Raw genomic sequence first — 21933 nt, 5'->3', positions numbered from 1 at the left:
AAGGCTTTATCTCGTGTGGTGTCTGTGAACAGACTAAGCCTGTCTCTCTTTTTTGATCCCATGTACTTACGATAACCATTTCAAGTCCAATAATTGGCCAGTCTATGTATTATGAACATAATGGTATTTTTCAACGATAAACGGATCTTCGGGCCCACCCATTACTAGTATACGTTTGTTATATCAACGGAATATCGTTTTAATCAATGTAAAACTTTCAGTGAAAAATTGTACCGATGAATCTGATGTTTTATTACACATGTTTATGCAATATTATATAGTTATCCAATATTATAATCAGTTTATGCATACAAATACTTGAACAATGCACGTATTACATGAACATTACACGTAGTTCATACGAATGAAATATGGAGATGAAATCTCTTCTAAGCCTCACTGTAGGTCAATTTCTTATAATTACTTGACATCATTCGTCTAAGAAGATGGCATTTTAATATTTACATGATGTTGAGAGTGTAGTCGAGAAAAAATGTATTTTTATTGAGTTTCTCCAAGCAATTTAGACCGTTTTAGGGAGTTTGTGGGAGATAGTTATCAGTATGTGTTGTAGCACTGTATTTGTATGAAAGACAGAAAAAGAATGTATCTTAAATAGATTCTTGTACATATGCTAAGATACCTAATAGAAATCATATATATGTTCTTTTGTAATAAGAGGGAATATTATCTTGATGCGCATTACCAAAAATTAACATTAATAGATATTTTTCGAAAATTATTCCAAAACCCAAATGTTTCAATGAAATATTTTGTCAGGCTAAAAGTACCATTTGGTTTAACATTCCCGAATTGTATTTTTTTTTCAGCGAGCAGAGAAGCTGCTTTCACTCATGCAATATCATCTGCTGGTGTCATCCATTCCGTCAGTCGCTCATGTAAAGAGGGCGAGCTGAGCAAATGTGGGTGCAGCAAAGCAGGGCGACCAAAAGACATGGCGCGAGACTGGATCTGGGGTGGGTGCGGGGATAATATAGAGTACGGGTACAGATTTGCCAAATACTTCGTGGATACACGAGAAAGAGACAAGAACCACAGGCGAGGCTCCAGGGAACTCGGGCGAATGTTAATGAATCTCCATAACAACGAAGCAGGACTTCGGGTAAGTGCATTTGGCGGGGAATTCAAAATATATTGTAATGGAAAGGAAAGATGGAAAAAATTGAAATATGTGCAATCTAAGCAGATTGTCCATGATGCTGCATGTTTGTTTTAAGTTACATAATCACGACCACTAGCGATATTCTCTTCTTTTAATCCAAATTATACCCCCTGCAACGGTCGGTTCTGTTTGACGTAACAAGCCTTTTGATCACATAATTCCAGCATGAAGGAAACGTTTGGAAACAGCTTCCCCCGAGCGATATTCCAAAGAATTTCCTGTTCTACCACGTGCGCTTGCGATGAATCTTTGAAAATTAGCATTTAATGTCCCGTCTGTTTGTGCAATAAACTTTGCACTGAAATAAACAGCCCCCGGGTTACTTACTTTGGAACATGCAACTGCTTCCTGTGTAAAAAGAGTCTTGGTAAATCATAGAAATGTCCTGTATTTGGCGCCATTTTGAAGTCTGTATATGACAAGGGTATTGTAATATGCTGCATATTTCAGTAACAGCTGACGATTTAGAGCTTTAGAGCCCTTTTTCTCTGATTACCTTGTCTCTTGAAGTTTGATAAAAGGTTTTGAAGTTGAGCAATTCTTTTACAAAGCATTTGCTACATGGAAATTTATCTTTGTAATCTATAAACATTTCACGAGTTTATAGTAGACAATCTTTTGGTTTACAACTGTTGGTAAAGGGAAATCTCAGCATACAGATGTCATGTAGAGTTTCAAATAATGTTAATGTAAACAATTTGTATATATTTAAAAGACATTTTAGATAAGTGACATAACAGGCAGTTCATGCAGTGCTTCTTCATGCTATTACGGAGTTAAGAGAATATTTTCGAATTAAAATCTCGGGGTGTTTTTTTTGGATAACCTCCTCAAAAAGACAACATTCATGTTTCTTAATGCCCTGCAATAAAAACTTTGAAAAAAATATTTCAAAATCAAATTTAAATAGACATATAAATAGAACCTTAGAAAAATTCAGAAAAAGGAAGAATCTAGTATATTTATATTTCACAGATGATAAAATTGAAGCAAGATTATTATTTTTGTTGACAAGAATATACTTAAATTTATCCAGATACAATTTCCAACTTAAAATTGCATATGTCTTGCAAATTTCTGTCCTCCCTCAACCCATACATTTCTTTGATATATATATATATATATATATATATATATATATATATATATATATATATATATAAGCTATGTTGTAAGAGCATACTTCCACACGAGCCGACTAACTATTAGTTTGAGTGACAGGCTTCTAGGCCCTAGCCTCACTGAGAAGTTATATTACCGATATAACGATTAGCAAGACAGCGCTATGCTAACGAAGTCACATCGTGTTATCATCAACAGTACAGCCCTGCCAATCTCTGAACAAACTCATAAAAGACTTCACGCCAGTAACGTCATGGTTTTACCTTCCATGGTTTACGTTTGAAATGCCGTAAACTTGTCTAAGAGCAATATATGTGTGCTCAGTTCAGAGTAAGGGGTTTCAAGTCGGTTGGAATTTCCCTCTACTGTTACGGTGGATGTTCATAAAAACGCGTAAATGTTATTCTGAAATAAATGGTAATGTTACCATCAAACTGCGCTTCGTTTTGTTTTTCTAAAATATTGTACATAATTTTCAGCAAAAAAGAAAATGTAAATATTCTTTTTGTGCGAATACTTCGCACATTGTCGCTCAAAACGGCGTTCATTTGATTCATATAGGAAGAGAATGATTTGTCCCAGATTCAAGTTTAAGTCAAATGTTGCAGAAATGCAGGCCAAAAAAGCTTTTAAAATGTTCAATGTTTATAAAACTTATTACGTTAATTATCATTGTCTCTTTGATGTAATTAACTTTGACGTCTTACAGTTTAATGGACTGCAAAATAGATGTGTCAAATTTTTTCTTGCAAGGTATGGAATTCTAATGTGTTTTCGTGTCATAACGGGATCAGCCGTGTAAAATAAAGATAAGAAATACATCTATTAATAAAAACTGATTTATTTTGAGTAATTTTCGGTTGTTGTAACTAACTGCTCTGAGTCCCACCTACGGCAGTCGTGAATTATAAGAAAATAACACAGGCGTAAGCGAGCAACAAAAGAAAATGCCGTCTTTTTTTAGGATATTTATAGAGTGAAGTATGTTTGAAATCTAATATGTTCGTATATCAAAATTTCTTGAACAAATCATTAATCAATCTTCTATAGTAAACTTGACAACTAAAATTTTAAAAGAAGAAAAGCGTAAAATTATTCACCTAGAAATTAATAAATTCAATATCTAGGGTAAAATATTTGATAACTATCTAAGATGGGATGGATGAGTTAACAACTGAATTTTATCATAATAAAGTAGTATATGATATTTTTAAATTTTAATGAACTCCCATGAATAGATATAACCGGAGATAGTGTTTTGATTAATGATAACATGGAATGAAAGGTGAAGTGAATGAATTTTCGGAACCTCGATTCATTAATCGTTTATAATTGAGGGGGATGCTTTTTGGAAGTAAATCTACTGAATGCGACATGAAATCACTGTTACACTTTTTGTAATATTTTTACGACATGCCAGCTGAGCGTGACGTCTCGGAATATAGTTCAATCCATTCATCGATTTCGCTTTACGAAGATTATCTCCCCTAAAAATTCTTTCTTTGGCTAAACGAAGCAGATTAATCACGATTGGTTGAATGGTTTATTTCAATTGTTTAAAGAATATTCGAAAACATCTCAAATGTGAAGTAATTTATGTTCCCTGGCCGGAATGAATTAAGTTTTGCATATTAACATTCCCTACATCTACTCGGGTGGCGTCGCGTTGCATACCAGAATTTTCATAATAAGTGATTTATTCCGAATATACGCCTGATTACTCTTGTTGGAAAACAACCACACACCGTTTTCTAAATTTGAGGGTTTATGACAGGGTAAATGCATGTTCATTTTACAACCCATGCCTAAATGTAACACCAACAGTTTTATTCTTGTCACCTAACACCGTATATCAATGGATATCTTGTTTGTAACATGGAGATAATGGGAGAAAAAAATGTATGTTTTGAATTTTCAAGACTTTTGTGATATTTTTTTGGAAAGACAATACACATTAAAGGATTAACATTGACCGTGACTAAAATAATGATTGTTCCTATCAGGCGGGGCCTTGTCGGGATTTAGACTAATCCTTCCACTCGTTGATTCCATTAACTGAGATTTTACGCACCTGCGATCCTTTTTTGGAATATTTACGCTCTACTATGTGTACAGCTCTTAGAAAACACTTCCTTAATAGATTGGAAGACAAAGGCTATTGTCCAAAAGGTAATGATAGCATTTTCACCGAGTTCAGAGAGTGAGAGCATTTGTCATTAGGGTCACTTGCCTTAGATTTTCTGCGAAGCTGAAAAAAATTGTCCAATCGACCAATCGTCTGAGACGAGAATTGATGTGAATTTCTGCGCAGTGCGTGTAAACTAATGTATAGCTGCTCGATATTGAGTCTCTGGCCTAATTTTACATGAGAGTCCTATTTATGTTCATAAGTTTGTTCATTACTTTATAGATAAAAACAATGCACTGGAAATAATTTTCAAACTTTCTTTGCCAGACACTTTATCAAGTTCCTCCAAAAGGGGTGGTACCTTAAAGAGCTTAAGTGAGATTAAGGCTTGTGGTTGTATAGAAAGTTCACTATTCTCATAATTCATGTAAACCGCCGGGGACATTGTTTTTGATGAGGCTTCCTAATCAGTCTACATAGTCTTGTTGTTAAGGAGGCTCAGTGTGTCGTTACGACTGCCGTAAGTGGCGGGTCACCGGATGTCGTGTTTACTGAGTGCTCGGAACAGTTCGGAAGATCACATTTTTTTTCACTATAGTCGCGCATCCTGGCGTGGGTATTTACTTTTTCAACGAAAGCCCTACCCGATGACAACTTAATTCGTTTTCGATGTCAAATTATTAAAAGATTACAACACCTGCATTTTAGATCTTCCAAGAAACCAAGCCAATTATTAATTGTTATGTCTTTTTAGTGAAAATAATCAATTTTTATGTACATACCATAAGAACTATATATCTCGGAATATTTCTGTTGGATATAGATTTAGAAGACATAGTTTCCCTCTTTGTTAACATGTATAGGCGTAGTTTCATCTTCTTTTAATCTTTTTTGTTACGAACACAATTTGTCCTAGATTATAAAAAAAAATTAAATCTGTCTGATCTCCTTACGTATTCATTAAATCGGCAATCTGCAAGCATATATTCTGTCTACCCCATTCATAATAACAAATTTTAATACATATTCCATTCATTGCTTCTATGCCTATCAAAAAAAAAAAAAAAAAAAAAAAAAAATCTGCATGAACCTCAATCAGACATAATATTCCTATTATATCTTTATATTTCTCCCTTTTGTAATTCTCTCCCCAAATCCTGAATCAGGTGCTAGCTCTTTTATTCTGTGACTTAAAGTGATTTGTTTTTTTTTTCTGTCACGTGACACTATATATTCGACTTGTCACCTTGAACAAGAACTTGATTGACAATTTAAGATTAGTATTACGTATGTAAGACTTCGGTTTTAGTGGTTTTTAATTTGTTAATTTACACATGTATGCGCTATGATTCAGTTTTTATTCTGTGGAGATTACATTTCTAAATGATTTAGATGATGCTTATCTCTAGTCTTTTAATCCTATGAATCATCCATAGCAAAGTTATTTGGACAATAGATTTGTTTAGAATGATTTTTTCGTGTCAATAACATTTGCTCCTGCTATACCTTATGAAATATTTGTCAAGACTGCCTTAACTGTTAATTGCTTAAACTAGAGCAAATAAATTTTCCGATCTGGGCGGAAAGCGAGGAAATAGATATAGCTATTTCCAATTCAAACGACATTTTAATGAAAACTTGTTATTTTTTCGAGAAACATTGAATCCTTAATGTACATTTAAACACACGGAAATACTTAAAAACAGATTGGCGTGCAGTTTAGGAAAGAAAACGTGCTTCGAACATAAAATATACAAAATTTCATTTACTGCGAAGTGTGTTGGCATAGGGCGTTATTTACTACAGGACTATATCATGTATATTGCAATATGGGGAGTGCTCTTCGCTGCGTGGCTAAAAGACAGACGGGGGATACAGGGTATTTGTGGTAGTTATTGTCAGACAAGGTTCTGTCCGATGACAGCACTTAATTTTGAGATGATAAGTTAAGATATACTGTCAGACATCGCTGTCATTTGAAGGTTTCTGATCAACGAAGAGATAAAAAATGCTAAAAATGTTATCACACAAGGGAAAAGCAATGGTCGCTCAAATTTCGCCAGCGTTATATGTCGAGGTTCTGAAAAGCAAGTGTGACATAAATATTGAAATTTGAGGCAACAGACAAAATATGGATAATACTTTAAATACAGATTTTGTGTGAATTGAATAAGTAGGGAGTTATGATGATAAATAATAGATATCAATCAGAATTTTACATGAATGTATGTGAAAAAACGTTTCATAGAAGTAGATTGAAGAAGATCCTGTCTCCACACTCAAGAGAATAATTATATGAAATAAGGAAAAATTGCTAAAATTGGATATGTTACAAGTACTGTGCAATCAATCGAGTTTAGGTATCTGAACGTATACAAAATTGAACAACTTTGTGCAAGATTTTAAAATTTACTTTTTATTAAATTTATTTTGCTTTAAGCTACGTAACAGATAAAAGATTTTTCCTCAGGGATTTATTTCATATTTAAAATCGATAACCGATTTGATTGCCAACTAAATTTATCAAAAACAGGGACTTATTTTTTTGTTCAAATAAGCAGTAATTAAGTATTCATGTTCTAGGGAATGTATTTATTTTCTTTTGATTGATTATTGATCACAGACTTCAAAGCCTTCGGTCAAAATAAAACTGAATGGCAGATTTTTATTTTCAAATTCTTTTCAACATACATGTATTTCCTAGCCTTATTTTCGTATGAGAAAAAAGTAGTACCCAGTTTGTGAGCTTTTAAATTGAATAGGGAAAGTTAATCGGTGATGAGATGAAAGTCAAAGAAAGGCAGAACTTTGATCATTCATAAAATATCTTAATGTGTCCGTTTTAAGTTTATAATTGGAGAATATCATAAAAGTTGTAAATGCCGTCCCATCTAATTACTTGGGGTAGTAGACCAAGCGATTCGTGTGAAGAAGCAGTAGAGAAATTATACATGAATACTTGAAATCAATTACACTTCATATAAAATAAGAAAAGGTAATAAAATACAGATTTCTCTGAACTCAAATATGTGTTTTAGTGAAAAAAAGGGGGAGGGGGATTTTATTCTTATCATCTCAGTAAATTAGAAATATACCGATTTATATTTTCATCTTTGAAAAAAAAATCAGACAGGTAGTCGTTAATTACTAAATATTCGAATTTAACCCCAAATTAAGAGAAATTCTCTCACGTCAGTTGAATTTACATTGAACGAGTCCTTGAGAAATAAAATGCCTAGGGAAAATACCAACCGGTGATAATGAAAAGGCGGTTATAAACACGAGACTTTTAAGATTCTTGAAAGATTTGTCAAATTTGACGAATCGCTTTCACTTAAACATTTAAAAAAAACACACTGAAATCCCAGAGCACAGGTGTTAGCTAAAGACAGAAAGTTATCAGTTAATCAGCGTTTACCTTGCTAAATGTTGAGTATGTAATGTATTCGATCTGTGTAGTTTGATGGAGAGCTGTCATATCGGGGTTTTAGGAGGAAATTCGGCAATAAATCATGTCTGTAGTAAAGATCGATGTTTTTCTGATTGCTACAGGAATTATGGTTTTGTCTGACACCAGATGTGTCAAGTTCTGCCATCGGTAGAATTATAGAGACATTCTCATATCTCGTATTCTTTTTTCATCAAACAAAAGTATTCAATGTGATTAAATATTATCTGGTTTGTGACAGTAACTAATTTTTTTTTAAATCTAATATACCTGTAAATGCAAACCGACTGCTTCAAACTGTTACAAAAAAGGTAAGAAAAAAAATAACAACAAATCATCAATAAAAACAATAACTTTTATGAAGATAAACGAAAAGTTTTCTGCTATTAGACTAGAAGGGTGTCGAGGCAAATAACGAGCAAATACGTCATTCATCGCTGCAAGAATTTCTGTACTTTTCCCCACAAAGAATTTAAGTGCAAGTCATCTCAAGAACATGGTTTGAAAATTGCATTAATAATACGGATTAACGATATAAGGTCATTAATAATACAGATTAACGATATAAGGTCATTAATAATAAGGATTAACGATATAAGCTTAAGGTCATTAATAATACAGATTAACGATATAAGGTCATTAATAATACAGATTAACGATATAAGGTCATTAATAATACAGATTAACGATATAAGGTCATTAATAATACAGATAAGGTCATTAATAATACAGATTAACGATATAAGGTCATTAATAATAAGGATTAACGATATAAGGTCATTAATAATAAGGATTAACGATATAAGGTCATTAATAATACAGATTAACGATATAAGGTCATTAATAATACAGATTAACGATATAAGGTCATTAATAATACAGATTAACGATATAAGGTCATTAATAATACAGATTAACGATAAAAGGTCATTAATAATACAGATTAACGATATAAGGTCATTAATAATAAGGATTAACGATATAAGGTCATTAATAATAAGGATTAACGATATAAGGTCATTAATAATACAGATTAACGATATAAGGTCATTAATAATACAGATTAACGATATAAGGTCATTAATAATACAGATTAACGATAAAAGGTCATTAATAATACAGATTAACGATATAAGGTCATTTAGCGCATTTTTTGGAATTAAGATGTCGGAAGAGAATACATAACACCTCATTATGTCTTCAAGTATGGTACTCGCACCTTAAGTCATTTTTTTAAAAAGAGAAATAGAGGGAGTTCGATGTTGCGCTTTTCTAATTCCGTCAAATCGGAAAATACTTCTGTTGACGCATATAGTGAAGATTGTTTAAAAACTTTGTAACATATCTGCATATTGAATTCATTACAAACTCAAGAATCTCCCATAACCTTGCTTGTGAAATCTCCAAAAATAAAGCGGAAGTTGTAAATGTCTATCATATAGATATATTTACACGGATGTCAAAAATATATAGAATTATGAAATCTATGCGATAAGGGAATGACATGTTTATTTGATTATAAACACATAGTTGAGATTTTTTTCTCTCTCTGTATTTTCCGATGCATTACCTTAGTGGAGCGAGTGTTTGCTAAAGTAATCAGTAACCCTTTTCACAAAAAATCTTACGACTAAGATTAAAATTTTCCAATTCTTCTGTATGTACCTAAATTGAAGTATGTTACAAAAAATCTTATATTTCTATTACATTACAGTATATTGAGTGAGAATTATTCTTCTGAAAAAATAATTTTCTTTATTAAACAAAGAAATTACAGAGTTGTAAAATTTTAATCTTACTCGTAAGAATTTTTGTGAAAAGGGCTACAGAAGTTTAGGTATTGAATACTTGAATGTTTAGATCACATCGAACTGCACCCCTTTTATTCAAAGCTACGATTTACTTCACCAAACATTTCGGTTTGGTAATCTGTGCAATGCCTCGTGACAATTAGCACAGGGACAATAGAGAATTTTGTTGATATAAAAATTAACTCCGAACTGTCATTTCACCTTATTTTGCAGGTATGCCGGAATAAAACAAACAAGAATTCATTCATCGATATAAACAGCTGCCCTATCTTCTATATTTCCTTATACAGTAGCATAATGCAATAACTATTTTCGAACACCCTTTGATATGGACAATGCTTCAATCTAGTCAATATATCTGCTACAGAGCACGTTCCTATAATTTTGAAATGACAATAAAATCCCAATTAAGGGGGATGGGTCGGAGGTCTTTTTATTATTTTCACAAACTTTATTCTGTCCATCTTAATGTAAGTGAATCGCTTAACAACACGTTAATCAATCTCCTTTTTTACAGGCGGTGTATAATTACGCTATGGTGGCCTGTAAGTGTCATGGAGTTTCCGGCTCGTGCAGTTTAAGGACGTGTTGGCAGCAGTTACCTGCCTTCCGAGATGTGGGGGATAGGCTGAAGGAGCGCTATGATGGCGCCGTGGAGGTCAGATTCAACAAACGGGGAACAAAACTCATTCGTAGGAACAAGAAATTCAATAAACCCACGTCGGAGGACCTTGTGTACTTTGAGAATTCCCCAGACTACTGTAACGCCAACCCAGAAACAGGGTCACGTGGTACAGTAGGGAGGGAGTGTAGTAAAACGTCTAGCGGAATGGACGGTTGTAATCTTCTGTGCTGTGGGCGCGGATATAACACTTTTAAACGGAAAGTGGTTGAACGATGCAAGTGTAAATTTAAGTGGTGTTGTTATGTTGAGTGCCAGACATGTGAACGAATTGAAGATGTGTATATCTGCAAGTGAACGAGGAACTATTATATTTCTCGGAATGGGATAAATCTCCTTTGCCGTTAAGTGAGGTCAGACCTTGCGTAAGCAAATACTTGCCACCCCATTACGGAGATAGAAACTTCTCTGTGAAATAACGCTTTTTTATTCCGCCCATTTATAAAGTGCTAATACGACTTTATCAATGAGATATGATGGGATATACTGTGAAACAGAGGAGAAAAAAAATCACTGACTCGTGGTTCATAGTGCAAACTGTTTCGTGCATTTGAAAAATGTGTCGAGCACTCCGATTGGCTGCCAGAACATTTGTTACTGCTGTAGTTGACCAATGACAGATCGTCTCTTCAATATACTGATTTTATCATAAACACTTGTATTTATTGCAAGTACTTGTTGATTTATTTTACGAAAATAGAATGTTATTCATATCAATTCATTTTTCATCATGTTTGTATAGATATTAGGTAACGAGTCTCAGAAACATTAATACAATATCCTTTATCGAACTGGAGAAGACAAAAAAAAAGAAGTTATATAGAAACATTACCGGAGAAAGGTAGAATATTACTGAAAATCATAAAGGTTTATATGGAGGAAGTAAGGGTCGTTTTGTTTGATTTGTACATGTAGAAATTCTAAGGTCTATCTGAAAACCTAAGAAGCACACACATTTATTTATTTGAATACGCAACTGTGTGGAATTAAAATCATATAATTACAATCATGCATTTTATTCATTCTAAAGCATTGCACATAGTTGTACATAGATTCAGGGCAACACGTATTTTTTGTCATTTGTTAAGTCATGTGCCCTGTTCTTTTCTTCCTTTTTATAAAACGTAAAGTGTAAATATTTTGAAAATTTTTTAACACCTGTTTCCATTGTGCTCCTAACTTATGGTCATCATCACTCATGAATCCTTAATTTATTCATTTAAATATAATTGATGATCGTTTTCTGTTTAAAGAATTGTGACATTTATAGAAAAAAAACTTTTTTCAAATGATGGAAAATGATCATTCATTTACAGGAAAGCCAGGTATCAAGAACATACTAACTAACAATTATTTTTGTGTTGTAAATTGTTGAACAATGCTGAAAAAAAATCTTTATCTCCCCTTTCAAAAAACGAGGAATTCCTAAGATTCTTAATTTTTTTCATTTACATCTCTGTAATATATGTCAGTAATTCTGCCATAACTCAAATGAATTATGATGATTTATTTCATTTAAATATCAGATATAGAGTTCAGGAAAAGGTCATCGAACTTGATTTTTAACATAAGTGGAAAATCGACTTAATCTTATCAGTTTGTACGTATAATGTGTCGTACTGACGTGTTTAATCGCCTCTCTATGATTACTATTAAAGTGATATGAGACAAGTTTACAGAAGGTTAAGAATTATACAAGCATATCACGTGTCTAACGGTTACTAGATGTTTATTTGATAATGTTCTTTTGCAGTTTTTTTATGTATACAGGATTGATACAATTTTGATGAACCTGACATTTATATACATAAAGATAAATATGATGTTGTACAGGTTTTTACAATTCAAGCTCTAACTTTTTATTGAATGGATTTTAAAAATAATCAAATGAATTTTCAGATTAGATTCCAAAAAACATAAATGAACACTCTCAATTTTCTTTAAAAATAATTTTAATTTCTAATATTTTATTTAAAATAACTCACTTAATTGTCAACTTCCATCCAAGATCTAAGAATTGGCCATAATTAATCTTGGTCTGCATTTTGTACCCTCAGTGCTAAAATCAAGAAAAATGTAGGCAACCTTTGCCATCTTTTAAATTATTATATTTAGATATATTTTTCTATTCTTTGGAATTATCAATTATGTTTTATATGTTTGTATTTCATTATCAAATCTCTGTTTTAATTGAGCATTTTTATATGCACTGTTCATCCTCATATTTGTATACTAGTAATATAAGCACTGTAAGTTTAACATACAGGGTATTTTTTGATATAAAATTGGAAATAAATGTTTTTCACATTTGTTACACAGACTTTATGGTGTTATATGTAAATTTCCCCCACTGTGGTCCCTCCCTATCGCGTGGGGGTGAGGGTCAAGATTTAAACAAGCTTGAATCTACACTACCTGAGGATGTTTCCTTAGTAATATGACTATACATGGCTTTTCTGTTCTTGAGAACAAGATTTTTAAATTAAAGAGTATATATTGAACAACAGTTATAAACGTTTTCTCCAAAGATCAAGGTGCATTTGTTAAATTTAGTTAAATATTGAATAACTGTTAGTTAGAAAAATAATTAGTTTATATATATATATATATATATATATATATATATATATATATATATATATATATATATATATATATATATATATATATATATATATATATATATATATATATATATATATATATATATATATGTATGTATGTATGTATGTATCTTTGCGTGCATACAAGGATACTAAAGATAACATATTACTGTAAACTAAGATTTACTGAGAAAAAAAGTCTGTCAGACATTTTGAATCCACGCCCTGTATACCCTGTTACCCTACTAAGAAGTGAATAGTATGTCATTGTCTTTCTTGAATATGATCAACACGTGTCTTCGAAAAAAAATCTTAGACAATACAATGTACCAGAAAAAGGGCTTCATAAATTAAATAGATTACGCAAGGGAAATTGATATGTTTTTATCTTTCATTTACATTTTAGGTGTTTAAGGGTTTTCAAAATAAATTTGTATAGCCAATGCATTTTGAAGCATACTGTATAAGCGGATATATTCACAGTCGAGAGGTTTACCATTTCAATAATAGTTCGAGTCATTTCTTTCGTTTCCTATGGTTATATAATGTCATATTGTAATTTTTGAATTTACCGGGTGGTAGTAAATACAAAAATTACAATATGACAATTACATGACAACCCTAGTAAATTAATTAAAAATTTACATCATGATAATTACCTCCCTCCCCCTAGTATATTATTCTATTATATTTATGAGTAAATATATTAAGCAACAATTAACATTTTAATTTACTTGTGTAATTTGTATCAAAGGCTGAAGATTTTATTCGGGAAAAAAAATGTGCAAGGTTATTTAAGGGGACCGACTTTGTTTTCATTGCGCAATATTTCGCTCAGTTTAGTGAAATACAGACTATGTACAATTTTAAAGAAATTATTATAACATCACTTAACAAATTTAACAGACTTAACCATGAAACAGACGGTAAACTATAATTGAGATCTTTATTTTTTAACGATTTTTTGATTGATAGGTATATATAGATAGACGTTGTCTTTGTGTTCATGACATTCTGGCAAAATGATCTCTTTTGAGGAAGGTTTTATAATCAAAACTACAAAGGATGAAATATATGCTTTTTGAAATTTTAAACGTAGGCATTTTTGTTTTTTCAGTATGAATCCTTTGTATCCATAATCTTTTGTAGTAGCTCCTGGCCATAAAAATAGGAAAATTTCGTAATTTTTTATATTTTGAGATGGTTCCTTTAAAAAACCAGACAGTAGAATTTTGACCTTCTTACTTATCATAGGCGTCAGAAGCAAATTGAAAGGGGGGAGGCTAATTGAAAGAGAAAAAATTCAAACCCGAAAAAAACTTGACACCCCCCCCCCCCCCAAAAAAAAAAAAGAAAATTGAAAATCTTCCAAACCCGAAAATCCTATTTAGTTTGGGGGGGGGGGGGTTCGAATTTCTTTCAGTACCAATTCTTTGTAAAGAATTGGTTTACGGTTTCGACGCCTATGCGTATAATGTACAATGTACACTGTGGAATTACAATTGAGAAAAAAAGCTCTTATGGTACACTAGTATTTATGATTTACTTCATACATGTACACAAAACTTACATTTTCCTATGCAAAATTCTATGGTTAATGTAACTGTACATTGAGACGGTCCCTATATAATACCTAGAGGGTACTTTGCCTATGTTTAAAAGTCAATGTAGATTACACATGGTATTAAAATACTAGTATAATTTTCTCTTTTAGTTTTTACACAAAAATTCCCAGCTGGCACCCTTGATAACCATGTTTTCTTACATGTATATCGATTTTGATGACATCGTCCCCTTACTGTACGCCGTGAATAGCATATAAATTGGTTTTTCATGAGTCAGAAACTCAGTCTTTGAAACTAGACCACTGGCCTATTTTATTCTACAACTTCATCACACTAAGTATCCCAGTATGAGATGAATCATATAGACTAAGTAATTAATACCATCTGAACACCACTATATATGTTTGAGTGTAACACCCAGAGGCTATAGTATAGATTGATGTGTAGGAATATGACACACCAATTCACAAAAATAAGCTAGTTTTATACATTGTAGTTTTATAGCTGAAAAACTAGCCTAAGATTAATCAATTGTAACTCCTGATTGCAAAGAGTATACTATACTAGTAGGTTACGATTGGTTAACTTTATTTTTCATTTGTTAACTATATCTAACATTTGTAAATAATATAGTTTACGCATGCTAAACCAAGTTTATCTAGCTGTGAATGAAAAATAATCATGATAGTTTTTGTTGATAAATATAAATTCATATTTGTAATATTTATTTATTGAAATTAAGAACTATATAATTATTCATAGTTTACCCAATTGTGAACCTTTATTTAAAATATACATTTACAATGTACTATATTTTACATATGTAAATTAAAATATGCATAATAGCTATTTAAACTTTTCAAATTAATAATCATACTATTAATAGTAGACTGAGTATGGTTTAGAAATGTTAAATTGTTGATTAAAAAATGTTAAGTTTTAGTTAACCTAGTTTATCAACTGTAAAAATTTTTTTAACTCCTTTTTATTGTGATTTCTGCGTGCAATAGGACTGTGTACATGTAAGTATACCTTATAAACGAATATTGCAACGAGAATTATAAGCGGAAAAAAACCCCCACATTATCCATACATTATATCAGGTACATAACGTCGATAGTTCAATAAATCCAGGTTTAATTTTTAAAAAAAAAATCACAGCAACTGATATAAACTTTTGTATTCCGGAATTATATTACAGAACCAGAAATTTAAAATGAAATATGTGTACAAGTTTGAATCATGGACACTGCAGCAGAATGTACATGTATATAATGAAATATTCCCTGAAAATATATTTGAAGGTGTACACTGTACGAGCATCTCTTCACGAACATCGTTGTAAAGATGGTTTTCGAAAGATTCGAATATTTTGCCTTAAAATAATGAAATCCAACTGTGTGTTTTCTGATGAATTTTTACTTTGGTTCCCGTGAATGGTTACGATGTTTTCACTTAATATAACGAGGACAATATTTCTATGTACTTAGTCAGAAGTGAAGGATTGCATCATTAAACGTATGAGAGGGTTGATCATAATCAAGACGTAGGAGTAAAAAAACAAGAGAACGTTCCCCCGAGAGACAGCAACTGAGTTTTTACGAAGAGAATATTAATTCCATGCAGAGACCACGCTGCAGTTTTATCAGTATTTACCTCTTTACAGAATCAGATTTCTTGTTCACAATTAACTTTGCATGTACATATAGTTTACTTGTTAAATTTTGTTACGCAGCATCGATGATTTACATTAATTTTGATTATTTTTTTTTTCTCTCTGGAGGAAAGTACTGGAAGACAAAATTTTGTTAAAAAGGAGTAAAAAAGCTTCAACAACCAGTAAATTTATTCAGTTCGAGAAGAGTCAATTAATTCATAATCATCAAAACAACTTTTCTGCCGAGTCCTCGCCATTTACTTTAAAAATTAATGAGTATTGTTACGATTATCTTAATTAAAACAAATCTTCATGACTTTAGAAGGGGTAGTGATATATAAATGGTTCAAAAACAGTACATTTGGACAAAACTTTCTTTTGAATACGAGTACGTATTGCCTATGCAATAATTTTCAATTTAATATTCTCGAAATCCTTCCTAGTACATTATGTACAACTTGCAAACAGCTGTTTATTACAAGGAGATGCACTGTCTTGCACAATTTGACGAGAAGATGAGACAGAAACAACTGTTTATCTCAAGTCGTGTGAAATATGCAGTAAAAAATGCAGTACGGATCATAGGAAAGTCCTTTTTTCGAAAAAAAAAAATAAAACAAGCAAATACATAAAGGTACACATTGTTCAAGATATTTACACTCAACCGTCAAGGGTGTGTGTTGTTCTTTGATAAAAAGAATTTTATGTATGTTGCATCGCTACACTTTGTAAATACAAGTATTTCGAATGGTAAACAAATATATGTTTTGAAATCGCATAGTTAAAAGTGAATTTTTGTATGCTCGTTGAAACTGTAAAAATTCCAGATACGTTACCAGTTTCAAACTTTTGTTTGATCATTGAGCATTTTTAACGTTATAAAATGCAAAATATAAAAAAAATCGAAGAACGACATTCGGAGCATATGTTTCTTGATATTTAAACAAATGTTTGGAAAAGATTTTTGTCAGTTGCCTCAGTTTCTCACACTGCTCAAAATATTTCTTTTTAAATCTATAAAATGCACAGTATTAAAAATTGATTATATGCTAAAGATATTTGTTTTTGAATCAATAAAATGCACAGGATTGAAAGGAATGTAAAGATAACGAATAATAATCTTGCTCAAAAATCTAATTAAACAAAAAAAAAATGGAGAGCAGAGCAAACACAGACCCCTGAAAACATCAGAGGAGGGATCAGGTGCCATTGAGAGGTTAGCATTCCCTATTGATAGGTCACAAACCTTTTTTTTCTTAATCGGATAAAAAGAGTGATCCGTACACAATTTTATACATATAAGGGAAGCCGACGTTAGAAAAGTTAAAGTCATAACGTTTATCATAGAGTGTAATTGTTAAACAGTCATTAATATCTTTTATTGTTTAATAACCAAATATAATGCAGATGCATAAGACTTTTTGGCCATTTATTTCGAGTTTATTTGGAAATATCAAATCAGAATGTGAATAAAAATGAGTATTGTTAATTGATAAAATGCCGTCGCCTGCTGATAAAGGGACACAATTAGTATCCATGGGAATTCCAAGAGACTGTTGAAAGGCCTGGTCTCTAAAGACTAGAGAGATATTTTCAATAAAGGACTCAAGCATCGTGTTTAAACTTCAGAGTACTTGTGTGTAGAATCGGAATGATTCTTACTAAATAAATGTGATTTTGTAGAGACATGTAAATGTCCGTTCTATTTTTTATTTAAAAAAAATCAGTTGTCTTTGAAGTCAAATAGCCTGATTTTAAGTTTTGCATATGGAATGGTTGTATAATGTATTGAAAATTAATTACATTGACTATTTAAAGTAAAACTCAATTAATGTATTTTTCATTGTAATATAATTCTTATGTTTTATTGATATATTCAAACAGACATAAATTTTGTACAATGTTAAAATAAAAGATTGGGTGAGTTGATGGAAAGATTCTAGTACTTTACATCTAAAAGAAATAAATTTGTCTCTTTTACACTCCTCTTTGGATAATATTACAAGGAAGAGAACAGTTTCCTTCTCAGAATCATGAACAAGGTAACAAGCATCGCCTTCTGACAGAACAACATGCTCTTTCTTTGATCTGACTTGACTTGGTGTAATGTCTTACGGGAATTTACTGCCCACCCGTGTTTATCTGAGGTTTATCGTGGTCCATCTGAACATGTTCCGGCATAAGCATGGGTGGTATATGACTTCCGGTAAAGATGGCAGTTGATCTTTCTTTTGTGGTACCCTTGTCTACAGGCAATGAAGTCACGATATATTATATGTGTTTTGTTTAATGAGGATTGCAAAATATATGTACAAACTGAATAGAGAAATCACAAAAGAACACAGAATATCAACGAGAATATAAAAATTCAAAACTGGATACTATTTAAATTTAAAATTATAACAGAATAATTATCTTTGAATATACTGAAGACACTATCAGTTTTATTTCAGTTTCCCAACAAAAATGCATTGCACTCCATTCAAATTCATAAATGATTTTTTTTTTAATAGAAAAGGTACCAGTAACATTACTTATTACTTGCATGTATATTTACAGAATAAGAAAGGACAAGGTATACTACTGTTTCATTAGCCCAAAAATGATATAGTATTTTATTTTTTATGGAAGTGATAGAGAATTGCATATAATTATTTGTTTCAAAAAAATGTCACAATAAGACTGCAAATAATGTAAGTCTGCTAGAATAAACCAATAATTATGTTATCAATTACCATAGCCTTTTATTTTGTTTTTTTTTTAAAGCAATGATACTTCATTCACTCTAAACCACTTAAAGTAACGTGTATCGGTGCATTCCCAACAAAAAATACTATAGTAACTTTTATAAAGTGTGGTTATAAAACTAGAATTTACGAAAGTATTTTTGTTAGGTACATGTATGTTTACATGAAATAGACATTGGAAAAGCAGTTGTACAGCATTTAAAATATGGAAAATAGATAGCTTATAGATGTTTGCAATTAAAAAAAAAACAAAACAGTCTTCTCAGATACATATATTTTCAATATATTCGATTTACAACAGTTATATTTAACTTCTTTGATGAGAAGTTCGCATAATCTGCTTTTGTAATTATCAACTAACTGTAATTATCAAGCCAAACTCAAAAGGAAGAAAAAGAAATATAGAGAGCAATTTCTCAATTTTACGCAATATAGAAATCCATGTATTTTCATAGGATCCTTGTAAACACTCAAGGGTAGAAGAATCATTGACAGTAGTGAAAAAAAAGGACAGACATGTGATAAAAGATTTCTAAACCAGAAAACTATTTATAGCATCATTCTATTATAAAATAAAAAATATTTAGGATAATATATAAGTGCAGGAAAAATATTATTTAACTAGGTATTAATTGTTGGTAAAAATGCCTTCAATGGCGAAGAATTTCACTTACATAAAAGACAAAATTATGATTTACTGATATAAAATCTAAGGTGCATTGTCAATTTCATTGTGTTAATTTGTCTACGGGCAATAAAGTCTAAATCACGTCCCCCTAATTTACGGGTACCCGTATGACGTGGGGATATCAAATCAGGTTAATATATGTATATGGTCTATCATAGCTTCATGAAGTGTTCATTGTGTGTAAGGTTGTTTAAAATGGATAATTGATCATGTATGCTTTCAAAGTACTGAGTTCATAAATCTTCTGCACAATTGAAGATAGACAGAGCAGAAATATTCACAATTGAAGTTAAATTCTGCACTGTTATAGAAGAACCACGCCGGATTAAACAGGTGTCAGAATTTAATTAAATATCATAAATTATGAATGAAACATTACACGTTTCTTCTGACAGTTACTTCGGTTTTCGACAAAATTTTGTATTTTGGAGAGGTATATTGGTGTGGCTCAGAAGGTAGCTTGTCAATAGTTGATGAAATCTCTATTTTGGGCTAAAATTATGCTAAAAGCTAATATTTCAATGCATTTGAAAATATACATTTGTATTTATAATGACATGATTACATTTTATATTTTTGTTCCCGAAGGAATGTACACTTCAATATACATTTGAATATGGAAAAATTTTCCTAAACACAAAATTTCCTATTTCGTAAGGGTGGGGGTGGGTGGGGTAGGATCCAGCCTTTTTCGAAAAGGAATAATTTTAAAATACATTACCATGGAAGAATTTGACTATGCTGTGTAGGGTGGGGGGTGGGGGGTGGGGGTGGGCAAACAGCCTTTCAATGAACATTTTCATACTCAAGCTCCAATAAAAAATGTCTAAAAGGGTTAGGGTTAGGCCTAACCTTATCCCTAACTCATAACCCTATCCCCCTCCTGATACTACGTGTCTGTTTTAAAAATGGTTCTAAACATAAATCACATCATTCTATATTTTATATAGTATTCACAGAATGTCATATATTTTATTCTAGTGAAAATCACACTTTAAAAAATCTATTTTATGAGGTAGTAATAATGAATTTCCCTTCAATAAAACTCTTAATTGGGAGAAAGGAATAGATATATAAAAGAGACATTTTAAATTGAAATAGGGTAAAAATGATACATTTATGGTAATATTATTCAAAATGAGGATATGGAATATTCAACAAATATTCTGATTAAAGGTGCTTAGACACAGATTTGAAGTTAATATTTTTCTCCAATTTTCTGTATAATATTACGACTTACATATTGCAATAGCATTTCACACGAAAATATAATAAAAAAACTTATTTTATCTGGAAATTATTGGAACTACGAATTCCTGGACGCGTTTGATTAACACATCCTTGCACTTTCACAAATTTTATCTTTATCCTTAATATTTAAGAAAAGAAGCGATTTTGTTGTGTATTAATGAAAAATATTACATCTATAATCCAGAAAATTCGGAGTAGAAATGTGCGAAAGCAAACCCCCTCACTAATAACGCCAGTCCGTGCTCAGTGTTGTATACAGAGTTTAACAAATTGAATACACCCGTGAAACGTAAACTGTTTTTGTTAACAGGGCACGAGCTCTGTTATTGTTAATGTTTACGATTCATCGAGTGTGTTCAATTGTTATAGTCTGCACACACCACTGAGCACGGACTGACAATACTGTGAGTGGGGAATTGCTTTCGAACATTTCTACTCTGAATTTTCTGGATTATAGTTTTAATATTTTTCATTAATACACAACAAAATTGTCACTATTCTTCAGTATTAAGAATAAAATTAAAATTAGTGAAAGTGCAAGGATTTGTCAATCAAACGCGTCCAGAAATTTGAAGTTTCAATAACTTCGAGATGAAATAAGATTTTTATTATATTTTAGTATGAAATGCTATAGCAACATATAAGTCATGAAATTATACAGAAAATTTGAGAAAATATTAACTTCAAATCTGTGTCCAAGCACCTTTAAAGTATGATAAAATATCACGACAAAACACAACAAAGAGCTATAACTCTTACCAAAATTTCGGAATTCTACAATGTAAGAGTTTGTCGATATTTAAAAATGAATCATTGTACATCCTAGACTTCTATAAAACACATCTCTTAATAGTAGGAAAGTGATCAGTCTCATTGAAAAGAATTCGTAGAGTTTAAATTCATATTACGAAAATTATGGAATTATAATATCAAATAGTAAACCGGAAACACATCATAATTATGCATTACAAGAAAGTGTCGTCTCCGGAAACCTTCTGAATATAAAAAGATAAGATTCTTGGTCTTAATACGAACATCAAAACACAGT

At 31.3% G+C, this 21933-nt stretch overlaps 1 protein-coding gene across 2 annotated transcripts in view; it reads left to right on the top strand.

The window, feature by feature from the left end:
• Positions 1–12656, top strand: part of LOC133195577 (protein Wnt-5b-like) — a 28320-nt gene extending 15664 nt beyond the window's left edge. For both annotated transcript variants that reach the window (XM_061331463.1, XM_061331462.1), the window contains exons 4-5: positions 831–1123; positions 10210–12656. In XM_061331463.1, coding sequence (XP_061187447.1) covers positions 831–1123; positions 10210–10671 — 755 coding nt within the window. In that variant the 3' untranslated portion in view covers positions 10672–12656. The remainder of the gene's footprint in view (positions 1–830; positions 1124–10209) is intronic.
• Positions 12657–21933: the final 9277 nt, after the last annotated feature.

This window comes from Saccostrea echinata, unplaced genomic scaffold (genome assembly GCF_033153115.1).
Source record: "Saccostrea echinata isolate AGI-Se365-2 ecotype Australia unplaced genomic scaffold, CSIRO_AGI_Sech_v1 ptg000029l, whole genome shotgun sequence".
In the NCBI taxonomy this organism is placed as follows: Eukaryota; Metazoa; Mollusca; class Bivalvia; order Ostreida; family Ostreidae; genus Saccostrea; species Saccostrea echinata.
This window is presented reverse-complemented; position numbering and strand designations above follow the sequence as displayed.